Source organism: Cololabis saira, chromosome 15 (assembly GCF_033807715.1).
Source record: "Cololabis saira isolate AMF1-May2022 chromosome 15, fColSai1.1, whole genome shotgun sequence".
NCBI lineage: Eukaryota > Metazoa > Chordata > Actinopteri > Beloniformes > Belonidae > Cololabis > Cololabis saira.
This window is the reverse complement of record NC_084601.1, coordinates 39,193,823-39,211,339: the sequence shown is the minus strand read 5'-3', so window position 1 is coordinate 39,211,339 and position 17,517 is coordinate 39,193,823. Positions and strand designations below refer to the sequence as shown.

The 17,517-nt window shown below is 37.5% G+C and overlaps 1 protein-coding gene across 1 annotated transcript in view; it reads right to left on the bottom strand.

Moving 5' to 3' along the window:
• LOC133460926 (chloride channel protein 1-like) overlaps positions 1-17,517 on the bottom strand; it is a 131,362-nt gene that overhangs the window by 34,937 nt on the left and 78,908 nt on the right. Inside the window, exons 13-19 of the mRNA XM_061741639.1 lie at positions 16,801-16,870; positions 13,934-14,044; positions 10,635-10,848; positions 8,858-8,991; positions 8,619-8,710; positions 1,698-1,798; positions 333-415 (exon numbers count right to left, since the gene is read on the bottom strand). Coding sequence (XP_061597623.1) covers positions 333-415; positions 1,698-1,798; positions 8,619-8,710; positions 8,858-8,991; positions 10,635-10,848; positions 13,934-14,044; positions 16,801-16,870 — 805 coding nt within the window. The remainder of the gene's footprint in view (positions 1-332; positions 416-1,697; positions 1,799-8,618; positions 8,711-8,857; positions 8,992-10,634; positions 10,849-13,933; positions 14,045-16,800; positions 16,871-17,517) is intronic.

Here is a 17,517-nt window from a genome sequence, read left to right as displayed (position 1 = left end):
CTGTAAAGTGCAAACGTGGTCTCATTAACCGGCGATCCCTGGACGTCAGTGAGTAATCAAAACAATGTGGCTAAAGAGTAAACGTGGGGTCACAGGTAAGTGTCAAATGGAAAACAGCCGCGCTGTAAGGTGTCCATCCTCTCAAGCTGCGGATTCAAAACTCCAACAGTAAGGTGACTAAATTCAGAATATATCCACAAATACATGCTGCCAGACTGTCCAGGACTATCAGTCCACTTCTGTCCTGGTGAGAGCAGAGAACACCTACAACCCTGAATAGTGGGTATGGCACATGAATGAATGGATGAATGAATGTTGTCCTCTTGACTCACCAGTAGGGGGAGAGGTTTGGTTTGCTGGAGGCTCCTGCAGCTTCGGGGGAGGCAGAGGGCCGTTCATCTCCTCCTGAACAACAAGATAATCGTGTAAAACACAAATGACCTTCTGGTTAGTAGAGACGATGAGACTTAACCCTGGTACTGTCTTTGGGTCAAAATGACATAATTCTCCTTCCTTCTTCCCTTCCTCTTCCCTTCCTCTTTCCTTCCTTCCTTCCTTCCTTCCTTCCTTCCTTCCTTCCTTCCTTCCTTCCTTCCTTCCTTCCTTCCTTCCTTCCTTCCTTCCTTCCTTCCTTCCTTCCTTCCTTCCTTCCTTCTTCTCTTCCCCTTTGCTTCCTTCCTTCCTTGCTTCCTTCCTTCCTTGCTTCCTTCCTTGCTTCCTTGCTTCCTTGCTTCCTTCCTTCCTTCCTTCCTTCCTTCCTTCCTTCTTTCCTCCTGCTCTCTCCTTCCTTCTTCCTTCCTCTTTTCTCCCTTCTTTCATTCTTTCCTTGTTTCCTTCCTTCCTTCCTTCCTTCCTTCCTTCCTTCCTTCCTTCCTTCCTTCCTTCCTTCCTTTTTCTCCCATCCTCCCTTCCTTCCTTCCTTTTCTACCATCCTCCCTTCCTTCTTCCCTTCCTTCTTCCCTTCCTTCCTTCCTTCCTTCCTTCCTTCCTTCCTTCCTTCCTTCCTCTCTTCTTCCTTCCTTCCTTCCTTCCTTCCTTCCTTCCTTCCTTTTCTCCCATCCTCCCTTCCTTCCTTCCTTCCTTCTTCTCTTCCCCTTTCCTTCCTTCCTTCCTTCCTTCCTTCCTTCCTTCCTTCCTTCCTTCCTTCCTTCCTTCCTTCCTTCCTTCCTTCCTTCCTTCCTTCCTTCCTTCCTTCCTTCCTTCCTTCCTTCCTTCCTTCCTTCCTTCCTTGACTTCTCTTCCCCTGTCCTTCCTTCCTTCCTTCCTTCCTTCCTTTCCTTCCTTGCTTCCTTCCTTCCTTCCTTCCTTCCTTCCTTCTTTCCTCCTGCTCTCTCCTTCCTTCTTCCCTTCCTCTTTTCTCCCTTCTTTCATTCTTTCCTTCCTTCCTTCCTTCCTTCCTTCCTTCCTTCCTTCCTTCCTCTGTCCATACTTGGTAAAATATCACAATCATTCTTATTTTCACTTCATACAGAACTCTTTAAAAACGTATAAAACTATATTCTTTACCATAAAATTAATTTTCACTTATACAAGACGACTTGAACTGAGATTCAAACAAATGAAAGACTTTTCTTCTGCTTTTGAAAACGTAACTAACGTGTGAAACCAAAGCAAACTCCAACACCAACACTAAACAATATCATCCACCTACATTCCTTTTAAAAGATACATACAAGATACATATACGCAGCTAATACGATGCCCACCTTCTCTCTCTCCTCTCTTCCTCCTCATCTACGAAGGCGAAGGACTCCCAGCTGTGTTTCTGACTCTGGTTCTGCTCCTGCAGGCTGGAACCCTGAACTCACACATTCATGCAGAAAACAGTTGTCACAACGAGTGAACTACAAAGATGTTTGCTCTGGACTCTGGAAGGGTTTGAAGGGCCTCTCGCTTTATTTTTAGTCTCTGTCGAGAAGCTTGCTGTTCCGGCTGCTGCCGATGAACGAGCTGGTAGCGGCTCACTGTCCTCCGGTTCAGCCGGGGTTCAATTCAATTCAATTTTATTTGGTAAGGAGTAGGGCTGTTCGATTAATCGATTTTAAATCGTAATCGCGATTATGTAATTAGAACGATGTTAAAACGTGAAAATCGTAAAATCGATTTTTCACTTTTTTTTTTTTTTACCTTGTCTGCACACATATTAATGATTGATACCATATTAATGATTGTTGGATGATTGTCGAGAGGCTCTTTAGTGTAGGAGGGGACGTTGTAACATGCCACCGGGCATCCCTCAAGCCAGATGCGGTAGACCGGCTCGTGTTCCTTGCAAAAAACTTGCAAATGTGAATAGCAAATGTAATGACTGACATTACACACCTCTACCTCCTTCATGGTTGCATTATTATTTAGCATGCAAAGACCCAGTTTAGTTTAATTAGAAAATGTCTTGTTTATTTAATTGGAAATATAACTTAGTGTATGTTTTGCAAGTGCTGATTTGCTGATTTTTTTTTCCAGAGATAAAACTTTATATTTTATTATATTTTTAAAACTTTTTTTCAACTTATTTTACAGAGTTTTGCACTTTATTCATTCATTTTTGTTTGCACTTAAAGCCCAATGGGGCAAATGTTCAATAAAAAAACAGCATATTTGAAATCATTTCTTTGCCTTTTGTCAATTCACAAAATAATCGTAATCGTAATCGAAAATCGGATTTGAGAGAAAAAAATCGAGATTTTATTTTTGGGCAAAATCGAACAGCCCTAGTAAGGAGGGACAGTGCACATCATTATGCATTTTACAAAATAAAAGCAGATGCACCCAAATGTAGCCTATTGGCTAATTCCATTGGCAGTCCCCCCGGCTAGAATATAAAAACAAGCAAGTTTAAGAGCAATGCAATGTTCAGTTAAAAAAAAAAATACAATAGTACAATAATATAACCAATATCACGATGATACAACCAACCACATAACACATTTCATAGTATTTTTACATTTATAGTTTATAAGTTACTGTTATAAGTTATAGCAGCAGGCTAAAGTAAAGTGCAAGTGTCTAAGTGTCACAGCTATAAAGTGCAGAGTAGAGGTATAAACAACAGCAAGGGGTATTGTAGGTGGAATGGGGTTGCAGCAATGCAAAACCGGGTCATGCTATTGTTTTAGATGTGGTGTAGAAGAATTGTTTTATTATTTAGTCATTGTACTGTGGGAATGGGGAGAAAAAAAAAAAAAAGAAAAAAAAAAGCAATACAATGCATTAACTAAAGGAGAGGTAGTAGTAATAACAGTAAGACAGTACTACATGACAACAGCGGTTACGTCAAACATGGTCACAAGTTTGTCTGTGTAGCAACCATTTTTTCAGATTAACTTTAAATGTATCATATGTGTCACATTCTCTTATTGTAGTTGGTAGACTGTTCCATATGCGGCTACCCACGCTTGAGAGTACTGCCTGTCCACATGATGTGCGTCTGTGTGGGATCATGCAGTGCCCTCTTGCAGTTGCCCTCGTGGCATGGTGGGCATTCACGTTTTGCGTGACGTAGGCAGACATAGGAGGCGGTGCTAGGCCCTTTAGTATTTTGTATATGGCACAAGCATATTTAAAATCAGTAAAATTGTTGAAGTTGAGCAGACCATATTGTCTAAGTATATGACAATGATGATATGTTACCGTTTTTTTGTCAAGTATTTTTATCGCTCTTTTGTATAGTGATTCTACTAGGTTGAGTGTCGTTTTAGTAGTGAAAGACCAGTTGGTGAAGCCAAATTCAATGTGTGACATGACCATTGCGTGCATGAACACTCTGGCTGCCTCGGTAGTGAGAGATGGTCTTATAATTTTGAAATTGGCAAGGTTGAATTTGATTATTTTTGAGATCCTGTTGACGTGATTCCGGAAAGAGAGGGTGGAGTCCAATGTGACTCCCAAGTATTTGAATTCATTCACAAGTTCTAGTTCCTCTCCTCCTAGGAAGACGCCAGAGTGATCTTTGGTTTTTTTGAAAAGTACATGCAGACGTTTTTTTTTTAGTTTAAGAGAAGACATGATTTCTTCAGTCACTCATTGATATGGGTCAGTTCCGTTGTGAGTACACGGGCAGCTTCTTGAACAGTTTTGGCGGAAGTGTAAATTACTGCGTCGTCTGCGTACATTTGAATATGAGTGTTCTTGCACACATCAGGCATGTCGTTTATATACAGTGGAGAACAGGATAGGACCGAGTATTGACCCCTGAGGAACCCCTACTGTAGATGGCAGTTGAAGAGATCTGGCACCTTCGATGGCTACACATTGTTTCCTGTCAGTTAGATATGATTTGGTCCACCTGATTGCCTGTTCTGAAAAATTAAAAAAAGACAGTTTGTTTAGCAGTACTGTGTGATCAACGGTATCAAATGCCTTTTTTAAATCTAGCTCCAACACATGCTGTTTTGTTGAGAGAGTGCTTGGTCTTTTCTAAAAACAAGTTGATGGCTGTTTCAGTTGAATGGTGTTTCCTGAAACCAAATTGAGCAGGGTGCAGCGGGGAGTGGCCTAAATTCAGATGTTCTGTGAGTTGCATTATAACCCATTTCTCAAGTATTTTGGAGGCGGCAGGTAGAATGCTAATAGGCCTATAGTTCTGCACGTCTGTCTTGTTACCAGACTTGAAGAATGGGTTGACTATGGCCGACTTCCAGGAGGATGGTACTACTGAGTTTTGTATAGACAGATTAACCAGGTGTGCGATGGGATCGGCTAGTGATTCGATATGGGTTTTAAGGAACATGGTATCAATCCCATGGACATCCTTAGCTTTAGAGCTGTTTAGGGAGCCAGTGATTTTAACCACTTCATTTCTTGTAATCGGTTGTATACTGAACGTAGGCCCTTTGGCTGCTGTGCCAGCTCCCCAGCTGACAGCACAGCCTAAGGGCGCCCCCTTGAAGAGTTTTGTAATGTCTTCAACTGATTTAAAAAAAAATGTGTTCATCTCGGTGGCGAGAGAGGCTGGATTCCTTATTAGTTTATTATCAATAATCAGCTCTAATTCACTGTCACTACTGGTGGCTACTTAGCCAACCTTTGCTCAACGCTGGTCGCAGCACTCGGTTACTACTGTTAACAGCACAAAGCAAATTAAAGCTGCAAGCAGCGATGAACGGGCCCTCGCACCCTTGTGCACGTTCAGGTTGCAGTGGAAGCTTGTATGACTTGATGTAGATTCTTCAGACCTGGACATTTAGTGGATGACACCACCCACGACTCTCTATATCAAACCATTCAAAAGTTATGGCAGAAAGTAGGAACTATCAGATATGGACCAATCAGATGAAGGGTGGGCGCGCTTTTTGGCGTCTATCGTCGCCACGGTAACGCTTTTGACTGAGAAAAGTAATGCACGTAGTCGCAGGATGGAGACGCACATTTTGATGTATAACACACCTGGGTGCACGTTACGGTTCGGGCGAAGAAGCGGCTGAAGAAATGGCATAAATTTCGCCAAAATGACACGATTAATTCAAAATGGCCGACTTCCTGTTGGGTTTCGGCCTTTGTGCCAAGAGACTTTTCTTTAAGTTGCAACATGATACAGGTGTGTACCGATTTTCATGCATGTACGTCAAACCGTATTGTGGGGCTTGAGGCACAAAGTTTTCTAGGGGGCGCTATTGAGCCATTAGGCCACGCCCATTAATACAAACCATTAAATATCACATTTTTCGCCAGGCCTGGCTTGCGTGCAAAATTTGGTGACTTTGGGGAATGTTTAGGGGGAAAAAAGGCCCTCATTTCGGCCTTCACACTGTCAGTGCTCGGGCCCTAATTACATTGAAAAAAAAGGATGATTATACTGGTTTTCCCCAATCCTGGTCTTCCAGGAACCCTCCCTGCATGTTTAAGGGATTTCTGCGCTCCAACGCGCCTGATTCAAATTAATCTATCCCCATCAGACTGTCATCACGAACGATATGCACAAGGTTGTTAATTTGAATCAGGAGTGTTTAAGCAGGAAAGCATCTAAAAGGATGTATGACAGTAACCTTAAGGACAGTGCCGTCAGGGCCAGCCAGGCCTTCTCTGCTGGCCTAACATAACCGGATGTCACGATCATTTATGATAAAGGTTCATTTAATTTTTAATTTACTTTCCATAAATATCTAAAAGTATTCATATTCTCTTCGTGTCATATTTTGCTCCTTTCAGTGCTGTTGTTTTTAGGTTAGAGTTTTCCTCCAATCAGAATTCAGCAATCTTATGTTTCCAGGCTGTATGAAATCTGCCCGGGCGTCTGTGAACTGGCAAATACAGTTGATTGATAGTTGTGATAGCCAATCAGATCACGAGTTGTGTCAGTAAGGCCATCTAGCTGGCCTCACGTTGAATTAATAACTCATGTACATGTACAGCAAAGACGTGCTGCCACTCACTCGCTTTATTTTATACTATTTATATACTTTTTCTATTTTTACTGTGACCACCAAATAATGACGTTTTCCTGTCCTCCACCTCATCAACAACATCTCGTTCTCAGTCTCCGTGAAATTTAGTGGCACGGTGGCTCGACACGTTCATTCATTCTGACGCCAAACAGGCTGCAGGAAGCCGCTGCACATGCTCAGCAGGCTCATTCATATGCAAATACTACTTTGCATTGCCCACATATGGTAAAAAGTGGGCGTGTAGAGGGCGGGATATGAGGCGAATTCAGCTGCGCAACCTTCCAGCTGGACTGTGATTTATAAAGCGAACATTGCGTGCAAGTGTGCGTGCACGCGGTTTTATAAATTTTTTTTTTTAAAAGATCATTTTAAAGACCTTTTTATTTTTAAGTCAGTAGAATACCAGATACTGTATGTTTTAATTGCTGGGGCAGGTTTGTTGATTTTAAAATGTGCCGGATAATAGCCCATTTTGTACACAACTGAGGTGATGCAATGCCGAGTAGTGCTTAAGCGTGTTTCTAACTACTCTCCAGTCCCGGTGTTATAAATGCGTGCATAATGAATGGTTTATATTGACCAAGTTGGACATCACTGAAGACCTAAGTGTGAAATGCACTGCCTGCCACTGCTTAAGGATTTGGGAAAATACTTCATTCTTGTTTGTTTTATCTGTTTTTAAAAGCGCAGAAGTCAAGTTCACTAGAAAAGGCTAAGAAGCTAAACTGACAGCTAGTCATCTGACACCATAGACTACAATGCAGCTGTGACTCAAATAACACGTTACGTCGTACGACTTCATACAAATACACTCAACAAAGTACATTCAAAATTCATGCCGTGTAAATTTATCCTCAATGTGAAATCCAGTAATGTAGACCAAACACATTGGCTTTTTTCTTTTGCAATCCTGTAAAATATGTTTAATTCTGCTCTCTACTGTTGAATATTTTAACACGGGGATCAGTGGAAACTCACTCGCTGCAAGCCCTCAGTGGTTTTTCGATGGTGTGTTCCACTCAGACTCCTACGGAAGAGTATCAGGGCCAGGCAGGAGAAAAATAAAAATAATATTTTAGAAGAGGAAGATTTTTTTTTCAGTATGCACTTCAAGAAAAAGTTGAAATGTTGAGAAAAAAGTTGAAATGTCGAGATTAATGTTGAAGTACAATTTTCGAGAAAAAATTCGAAATGTTGAGAAAAAAGTCAAAATTTCGTGAATAAAGTCGAAATATTGAGAAAAAAGTCGAAATTTTAAGAAAAAAGTCAAAATGTCGAGAATATTGTTGAAGTATAATTTCGAGAAAAAAGTCGAAATGCCGAGAAAAAAGTTGAAATGTTGAGAAAAAAAGTCAAAATTTTGTGAATCAAGTCGAAATATTGAGAAAAAAGTCGAAATTTTAAGAAAAAAGTCAAAATGTTGAGAAAAAAAGTCAAAATTTCGTGAATAAAGTCGAAATATTGAGAAAAAAGTCAAAATTTTAAGAAAAAAGTCAAAATGTCGAGAATATTGTTGAAGTATAATTTCGAGAAAAAAGTCGAAATGTCGAGAAAGAAGTCGAAATGTTGAGAAAAAAAGTCAACATTTCGTGAATAAAGTCGAAATGTTGAGAAAAAAGTCAAAATGTCGAAAAAAAAGTCGAAATGTTGAGAAAAAAGTCAAAATTTCGTGAATAAAGTCGAAATATTGGGAAAAAAGTAGAAATTTTAAGAAAAAAGTCAAAATGTCGAGAATATTGTTGAAGTATAATTTCAAGAAAAAAGTCGAAATGTCAAGAAAAAAGTCGAAATGTCGAAAAAAAAGTCGAAATGTTGAGAAAAAAGTCGAAATTTTAAGAAAAAAGTCAAAATGTCGAGAATATTGTTGAAGTATAATTTCGAGAAAAAAGTCGAAATGTCAATAAAAAAGTCGAAATGTTGAGAAAAAAAGTCAAAATTTCGTGAATAAAGTCGAAATGTTGAGAAAAAAGTCAAAATGTCGAGAAAAAAAAGTCGAAATGTTGAGAAAAAAGGCGAAATTTTGACTTTATTCATGAAATTTCGACTTTTTTCTCGAAATTGTATTTCAACAATCTCGACATTTCGACTTTTTTCTCGACATTTCGTCTTTTTTCTCGAAGTGCACAATAAAAAAAAAATCTTCCACTCTCAAATTTTTTTTCTCTTGCCTGGCCCTAATACTCTTCCGTAGACTCCAAAGTCCCTGAAAACCAGAAACGTCCCTTTGTTCCTCACCTGCATCAGGAGTCTTCTCTCGGGCGACAACCACCAATCACAGAGCGCCAGCAGCTCCAGCCGCTCGATGCTGCCGAGCAGGATCATAGAATCTGGAGGGAGAAGTGGAATCACATCATACAATCTTTAACGTGGACGAACTCAGATGCCAATTTTGATTATATATTTTTTTTATCATTGTTTATTCTATTTAGTTTGACGTCACTTGTTATAATAAAATCCACAGTAAACTCCCTCACCTTTGCAGTCCACTAAGGGGATTGTTTTGAGCGAAGAGGAGTCCAGCAGGAGTTTGACTTCTCTGTACGTGGACTGGGAGGAGATAAACTTCACCTTCCTCACCATAATGTCCTCCACCACGATATTATATTGGCTGTGGAGAAAATACACAGATACAGCGGAGGACTTGTGAACCCTTTCACAGGTCATTTCAAAATGTGGATAAAACACACATTCAGAAATACTGTTAAAGCAAATTAGCTGTCCTATTTAATGAAAACTTCTTCTGCATTTGGAGAGTCTCTGATAATTTCAGAGTTGGGAAGCTTTTTACCAGCTTCTCAGCTAAATATAGGACATTTTTGAGACACACACTGCAAAAACTCAAAATCTTACCACGAATATTTGTCTTATTTCTAGTTAAAATGTCTAATTTTTAGTCAAAAAATCTCATTACACTTAAAACAAGAGTCATTACCAGAAAAATAACTTGTTATTTGACAATTTTCACCTGTTTCAAGTACATTTTCACTTGAAATAAGTAGAAAAATCTGCCAGTGGAACAAGATTTATCTTCTCATTACAAGCAGAAAAATCTTGTTCCACTGGCAGATTTTTCTACTTATTTTAAGCAAAAATCTACTTGAAACAGGTGAAAATTGAGTCTTGTTTTAAGTGTAATGAGAGTTTTTTTTAACTAAAAATTAGACATTTTAACTAGAAAATAAGACAAATATTCTTGTTAAGATTTTGAGTTTTTGCAGTGCAGAAATACTGTTCTCATATTTAATGAGAACTTCTTCTGCATTTGGAGAGTCTCTGATAATGACAGATTTATCAGCTTCTCAGCTAACTACAGGACATTTTTGAGACACACACTGCAAAAACTCAAAATCTTACCAGGAATATTTGTCTTATTTCTAGTTAAAATGTCTCATTTTTGTCAAATCTCATTACACTTAAAACAAGAGTCATTACCAGAAAAATAACTTGTTATTTGACCATTTTCACCTGTTTCAAGTAAATTTTCACTTGAAATAAGTAGAAAAATCTGCCAGTGGGACAAGATTTATCTTCTCATTACAAGCAAAAATATCTTATTTTAAGCGAAAATCTACTTGAAACAGGTGAAAATTGTTGTTTTTTCCAGTGATGAGTCTTGTTTTAAGTGTAATGTGATTTTTTTTTACTAAAAATGAGACATTTTTAACTAGAAATAAGACAAATATTCTTGTTTTTCTTCTTATTTTTCCTTTTCTTCTCTTTTCTCTTTTTTTCTTCTTATTTTTCCTTTTCTTCTCTTTTTTTCTTCCTTTTTCCTTTCCTTTTCAATCTCGATATTTCGACTTTTTTCTCGAAATTTTGACTTTTTTCTCGACATTTCGACTTTTTCCTCGAAGTGCATAATGAAAAAAAAAAATCTTCCCCCAGTTATAACTCATATAGATACATGCATCATGTGTTGTCTTCATTCTAAGGCTTTTACAAGACTCATTTTTTGCGGCTCCAGACATATTTGTTTTTTGTGTTTTGAGTTTTTGCAGTGCAGAAATGTTCTCATATTTAATGAGAACTTCTTCTGCATTAGGAGAGTCTCTGATAATTACAGATTTATCAGCTTCTCAGCTAACTATAGGACATTCTTGAAACACAGATCAAATATTCAAATGCTCCTGAATGCTTTTGCACATTGCAGGCTCTAGTTCAGTTCATGTGATAAACAGGGTGAACTTTGCTTGCTGGAGTCATGCGGGACATCATGCCGAGTGTTTTTCTGCTAATGACAGTAACACGAACCTCATGTGTCCGAAGCCGAGCTCTGGGAGGTAAGGGAGCTTTTTCACCTGGATGATGGAGTCGTAGAGCGAGGGCTGCAGGCCCTGGGCCACCATGTTGGCCAGGATCACGGCCACCATCATGGGCAGGATGTGCGAGATCTGGCCCGTCAGCTCGAAGCAGATAACGGCCGTGGACACGGTGTGAGTCACGGCGCCGGTCAACGCTGCCGCTCCTGACGGAGGGGACGGAGGGAACAACAAGGGAGAGTAAATGGAGTGTTGGAAATGGGAAAGGTACGACGGAGTATTAGGGCCAAACTAAGACAAAAAAAATTGGAAATTACGAGAATAAAGTCATAATAATATGAGAATAAAGTTGTAAAATTACGAGAATAAAGTCGTAATGTTGCGAGAATAAAGTCGTAATAGAATAAAGTCTTAATATTATGAGAATAAAGTCGTAAAATTACGAGAATAAAGTCGTAAAAATTACGAGAATAAAGTCGTAATGTTGCGAGAATTAAGTCGTAATATTATGAGAATATAATTTATGAGAACTCTAACAGGAAGAGCTTCTTCTCCCTGTGTTAAAATGAGGAATATTGAGCATCTTGTGAAGTTATATTTATAATATATTACGACTTTATTCTCGTAACATTACGACTTTATTCTCGTAATTTTACGACTTTATTCTCGTAATTTTACGACTTTATTCTCGTAATATTATGACTTTATTCTCGTAATTTTAATAAACAAAGAGACAAGAGAGAAAAAAAAATCAAGATGACAATAATGTGGAACAAATGACTTCTCATTTCAAATAAAAAGAAAAGAAAACCGGTGATAAGAAAATAAGGCAGGAGTCCAGGCCGCACAAATTAGAAGAGATGCAGTAACTGCATACATATATATATATATATATATATATATATATATATATATATATATATATATATATATATATATATATATATATATATATATATATATATATATTATATATATATATATATATATATTTTTTTTTTTTTGTAATTTTTTTTTTTTTTATTTATTTGACAGGGACAATGCAGTCAAACATAGATACAAGCTTACAGCTGATGTGATGCATGTATAGCTAATTCTCAACTCCAGTGCCCACTTGGGCTCTTCCACAACATATAATATCTATCTATCTATTGTATTTATCTATTGTATCTATCTCCACTTCTTTTTGACGTTTGCAGTTCCAGTAACAGAAGTCCGACGTGAGGATTATGATCGTATAGTGTGAGCAGACGGAGCATCAGAGCATCGGGTCGTACAGTGTGAGAACATAAATCGTGGGCTGTGAACTTTTGAACTCAGCGATCTAGTCGTGCAGTTTGAGATGGAGCTGAATCAAACGATTTAAAATATCGCACAGTGTCTGCCCAGCTTAACCTGGACAAGGTTTCTAGTTTGGCAACAAGGAAGTTTTGTAGGCCAGTCTGATGTTCACCTTGTTGCTGACGGGGGCTTTGCTGTGACTCATGAGAAATACAGAAACTTGCAGGAAAAGCAGACAGGATCAAAATATACTGCTATAAATGGTGTTGACTATTTAACGACTTATTTATCTGGGGTTTTTTTTTCAAAATATAACAGGATATTGATGGAGCAACAAATACAAGAGGTTCTCAGTTGTACAACAGTTCTCAACAGCTACTGCCTCCACTGTGGTTGGCGCTGAGTTCACAGTTCACTGGTTACTCACACAGTACATGCAAATCATTGATGCAGCCCTATCCAATAAAGAACCAGCGTGCTCCGTGATGTACAGATACACATGTGGCCCCACTCAGCTGCTTTGTGACGGTTAGTTATGTTCTGAAAATCAGAAATCAACTGTAATTTCACTGGCTTATTTTGAGCGAGATATATTTTGCAACACATAGAAACATCTTGTGGACATGTTAATAAGCTGAAAATAAGACCAAAATGGTTCTTTAAAGTGTAAAACCCAAATTGTTCATGTCTCATAATGATAACATTTTATTGCTGCAATAGAAAAGCGGCCTGTCCAGGGTGAACCCCTTTTCTTTAGCCTGTAATGAGCTGGTAAAGGCTCCAGCAGACCCCGTTTATGATTAAATATGTACAATAATTAGGAATGGGTGATATTTTACCGTTCACGATATACCGTCCAAAAATTCCCCACGGTAAGAAATTGCCATCTCATGATAAAAACGATAAAGAAAGGAAGGAAGATGAAAGAAAGAAAGAAAGAAAGAAAGAAAGAAAGAAAGAAAGAAAGAAAGAAAGAAAGAAAGAAAGAAAGAAAGAAAGAAAGAAAGAAAGAAAGAAATTAGCCAGAAAGAAAGAAAGAAAGAAAGAAAGAAAGAAAGAAAGAAATGAGCCAGAAAGAAAGAAAGAAAGAAAGAAAGAAAGAAAGAAAGAAAGAAAGAAAGAAAGAAAGAAAGAAAGAAAGAAAGAAAGAAAGAAAGAAAGAAATGAGCCAGAAAGAAAGAAAGAAATGAGCCAGAAAGAAAGAAAGAAAGAAAGAAAGAAAGAAAGAAAGAAAGAAAGAAAGAAATGACCCAGAAAGAAAGAAAGAAAGAAAGAAAGAAAGAAAGAAAGGAAGAAATGAGCCTGAAAGAAAGAAAGAAAGAAAGAAAGAAAGAAAGAAATGAGCCAGAAAGAAAGAAAGAAAGAAAGAAAGAAAGAAAGAAAGAAAGAAAGAAAGAAAGAAAGAAAGAAAGAAAGAAAGAAAGAAAGAAAGAAATGAGCCAGAAAGAAAGAAAGAAATGAGCCAGAAAGAAAGAAAGAAAGAAAGAAATGAGCCAGAAAGAAAGAAAGAAAGAAATGAGCCAGAAAGAAAGAAAGAAATGAGCCTGAAAGAAAGAAAGAAAGAAAGAAAGAAAGAAAGAAAGAAAGAAAGAAAGAAAGAAAGAAAGAAAGAAAGAAAGAAAGAAAGAAATGAGCCAGAAAGAAAGAAAGAAAGAAAGAAAGAAAGAAAGAAAGAAAGAAAGAAAGAAAGAAAGAAAGAAAGAAAGAAAGAAAGAAAGAAAGAAAGAAAGAAAGAAAGAAAGAAAGAAAGAAAGTATTTTTTTATCGTCATTTTTATTATCGGGATAAATAACAGAAATTATCGTGATACATTTTTTAGTCCATATCGCCCATCCCTAACAATAATAGATAGAATGTATATCATATATGACTTATGGTAGGTTCAATCTGTGAACAATTCGTCATAATAGAAGACAGCATGGTCAAATACAAGATGTATTGTAAAAAGAAACACTAGTAAGAACTAATCAAATGGAGGAAAGTAGCCAAGACGAGAAAGCAGAAACTAACCGATGACTGCGTACCCTCCAGGGATGATGCGGTACAGAATCCCATCAAACACGATCCCGTGAGGAAACAACGTGGCCATGATTTCCCCGACCAGCCTGCCAAATGCAGCTCCTACGAAAACAGGGAAAAGATTCACAAAACACATTTTTCTTTTTTGTGGCTCTAGTGACCTTTATTTCTGAACCTGCGCTGCCTGCATGAGGAGAAAAGCCTCTGCAGACGCCGGGCCCGCTCCAACTGAGCTGGCCGAGGCCCCGGAAAACACATTTAATCCAATTTTATTTTGCATGTTTTCACAGCAGATGATGAATTTTCTGATGTTTTAAGAAATGTTTTTTGATTAAATACGAGTGAATTATAGTTCTTTTATCAACTGTCTCTTTTCAGCTTTGTTTATACTGTAGTCCATGCCTTCAGTGTCACCGGGCTCACACTGTCGGACATAATAAACCGACATCACACTATCACATGTTCTTATTGAAAAATACCTGATTGGCAATTTTATTCTCAAATAGTCACTTCATCCTCAATGGAGCTGATTCATATTGGAAAAACGACACGTCAGATAGAAATCATGCAGTTGATGACAGAGGAGCAAAGAGAGTCTAAATTAATGTTCTCAAGCTTCAAGGTTTAAAAAACTAAAATACTTTAATACCATTTAAAAGGTCTGCTTTGATCAGGGCTCGGCAGCCCACGGCTCTAGAGCCGCATGCAGCTCTTTAGCGCCGCCCTAGTGGCTCCTGGAGCTTTTTCAAAAATGTTTGACTTTTTTTTCTCCTTTTTTTATTCTTTTTTTCCTTTTTTTCTTCTTTTTTTCCTTTTTTTTCCTCTTTTCTCTTTTTTTCTTCTCCTTTTTTCTTTTTTCTGCTTTTTTTTCTTTTTATCTCTTTTCTCTTTTTTTTCTTCTTTTCTCTTTTCTCTTCTTTTTTCTTATTTTTTTTCTTTTTTTCTCTTTTCTCTTTTTTTCTTCTTTTTTTCTTTTTATATCTTTTCTCTTCTTTTTTTTCTTTTTTTCTTCTTTTTTTCCTTTTTTCTCTTTTCTCTTTTTTTCTTCTTTTTTTCCTTTTTTTCTCTTTTCTCTTTTTTTCTTCTTTTTTCTTCCTTTTTCCTTTGCTTTTTAATCTTGACATTTCGACTTTTTTCTCGAAATTTCGACTTTTTTCTCAAAGTGCATAGTGAAAAAAAAAAATCTCCCCCCAGTTATAACTAATATAGATATATGCAGCATGTGTTGACTTCATTCTAAAGATTATATAAGACTTTTCATTTTTTGCGGCTCCAGACATATTTGTTTTTTGTGTTTTTGGTCCAATATGGCTCTTTCAACATTTTGGGTTGCCGACACCTGAGCATGACAATGCAAAGGCCACCGTTTGATGTTTACAAAGCCTCCCACTCGCATATTTTTATTTTCTATAGCACTTACTTCCTGTTATGAAAATTATTTCTTTAAGGTTACCAAAAACAATTTGAGAGAGCTCCAAAGCTATAATTCTTTATTATAAACTGCACAGCTGAGCGTCACAAAGCTGAACAGTCAGCAGAGTGAGACAGGAAAAGAAGGAGAACCGGTCTAAAACACGGCCCTATGAGCTTTGCAGCAGATACAGATTGCATTCTGTGGAGTCTGATTCCCTCTCTGCCGCTCTGCTCCGAGCTCATATTAGCAGAGCTCGTATCGGAGCACGTCTGTCATTACGTCTGTCATTACTGCGACCCGGGAGGCCTGCAGACCGTCTGCTGCCGGACACTATTCCACCGCAGCTTGGTCAATGAGTTTGCAGAATGAACGAGGAACAACTGATGAGGAAAAAGAAAACAAAAGCCCCTGGAACATAATCAGCAGTCACAAAACAAGTTTGGGAAATAGAAGAAAAACATCAACTTCTATAATTAACCAACAATAACTTTGCTACACTGCAAAAACTCAAAATCTTACCAGGAATATTTGTCTTATTTCTAGTTAAAATGTCTAATTTTTAGTCAAAAAAAATCTCATTACACTTAAAACAAGAGTCATTACCAGAAAAATACTTTGTTATTTGACAATTTTCACCTGTTTCAAGTAAATTTTCACTTGAAATAAGTAGAAAAATCTGCCAGTGGGACAAGATTTATCTTCTCATTACAAGCAAAAAAATCTTGTTCCACACAGCAGATTTTCCTACTTATTTCAAGTGAAAATCTACTTGAAACAGGTGAAAATTGTTGTTTTTTCCAGTGATGAGTCTTGTTTTAAGTCTAATGAGATTTTTTTGACTAAAAATGAGACATTTTAACTAGAAATAAGACAAATATTCCTCGTAAGATTTTGAGTTTTTGCACTGCAAAAGTGCTCAGACACAATAAAACATACACTGCAAAAACTCAAAATCTTACCAGGAATATTTGTCTTATTTCTAGTTAAAATGTCTAATTTTTTGTCAAAAAAAATCTCATTACACTTAAAACAAGAGTCATTACCAGAAAAATAACTTATTTGACAATTTTCACCTGTTTCAAGTAAATTTTCACTTGAAATAAGTAGAAAAATCTGCCAGTGGGACAAGATTTATCTTCTCATTACAAGCAAAAAATCTTGTTCCACTGGCAGATTTTTCTGCTTATTTTAAGGGAAAATCTACTTGAAACAGGTGAAAATTGTTGTTTTTTCCAGTGATGAGTCTTGTTTTAAGTGTAATGAGATTTTTTTGACTAAAAATGAGACATTTTAACTAGAAATAAGACAAATATTCTTGTTAAGAAGAGAGTTTTTGCAGTGTAAGTCTGCAAGTAAAGCAAAATAAAATCATGGTAATCACATGCTCTGAAGCTGAATTTTCTATAGTTATAACTGCATGGTGTGAGGGAAAGGTTTTTCTTACCAAGTATGAAGACGGGCATGAAGGCTCCAGAGGGAATAGGCATGGTGGTGGCCACGGCAGACATCCAGAACTGCAGAGAGAAGCTGGTGATGAGTTAAAGAACACCAACCGTACAGATATTTATTCATCAATTTCTCTGACCAGAGGTGGAAATTCACAATGAAAAACACCCAAATAATAACTTCTAGGGTTTGTTTTTGTCTTGAAATTAACATGGCTAAAGAGAGGAATTTGAAATTAATTTAATAATCACCACAGAAAAAGAAAAAGAAACAGGAATATATTCCACCGTCTCCTTCATGAGGGAGGAAAGAGGTAAAACACATTTCACTGATTATCACGACACCGTTCTTGTTAAAGTTTACCCACCTAACACTCATGGAGATCGCTCATGTGATTGTACAAGTCTGACCGAATAGCAGCATAAGTGACGTATAAGTGCATTTATTAGGACCCGAGCACTGACAGTCCGAAGGCTTATTGTATCTGTAGGAATTTTCCTTATCCTTTTTTTCCTTCTTCCGACAAAATGAGGGCCTTTTCTCCCCCTAAACGTGCCCCAAAAGTCACCAAATTTTGCACGCTAGCCAGACCTGGCGAAAAATGTGATATTTAATGGTTTGCATTAATGGGCGTGGCAAAATGTCTCAACAGCACCCCCTAGAAAAATTTGCGCCTCAAGCCCCACAATACGGTTTGACGTACATGCACGAAAAT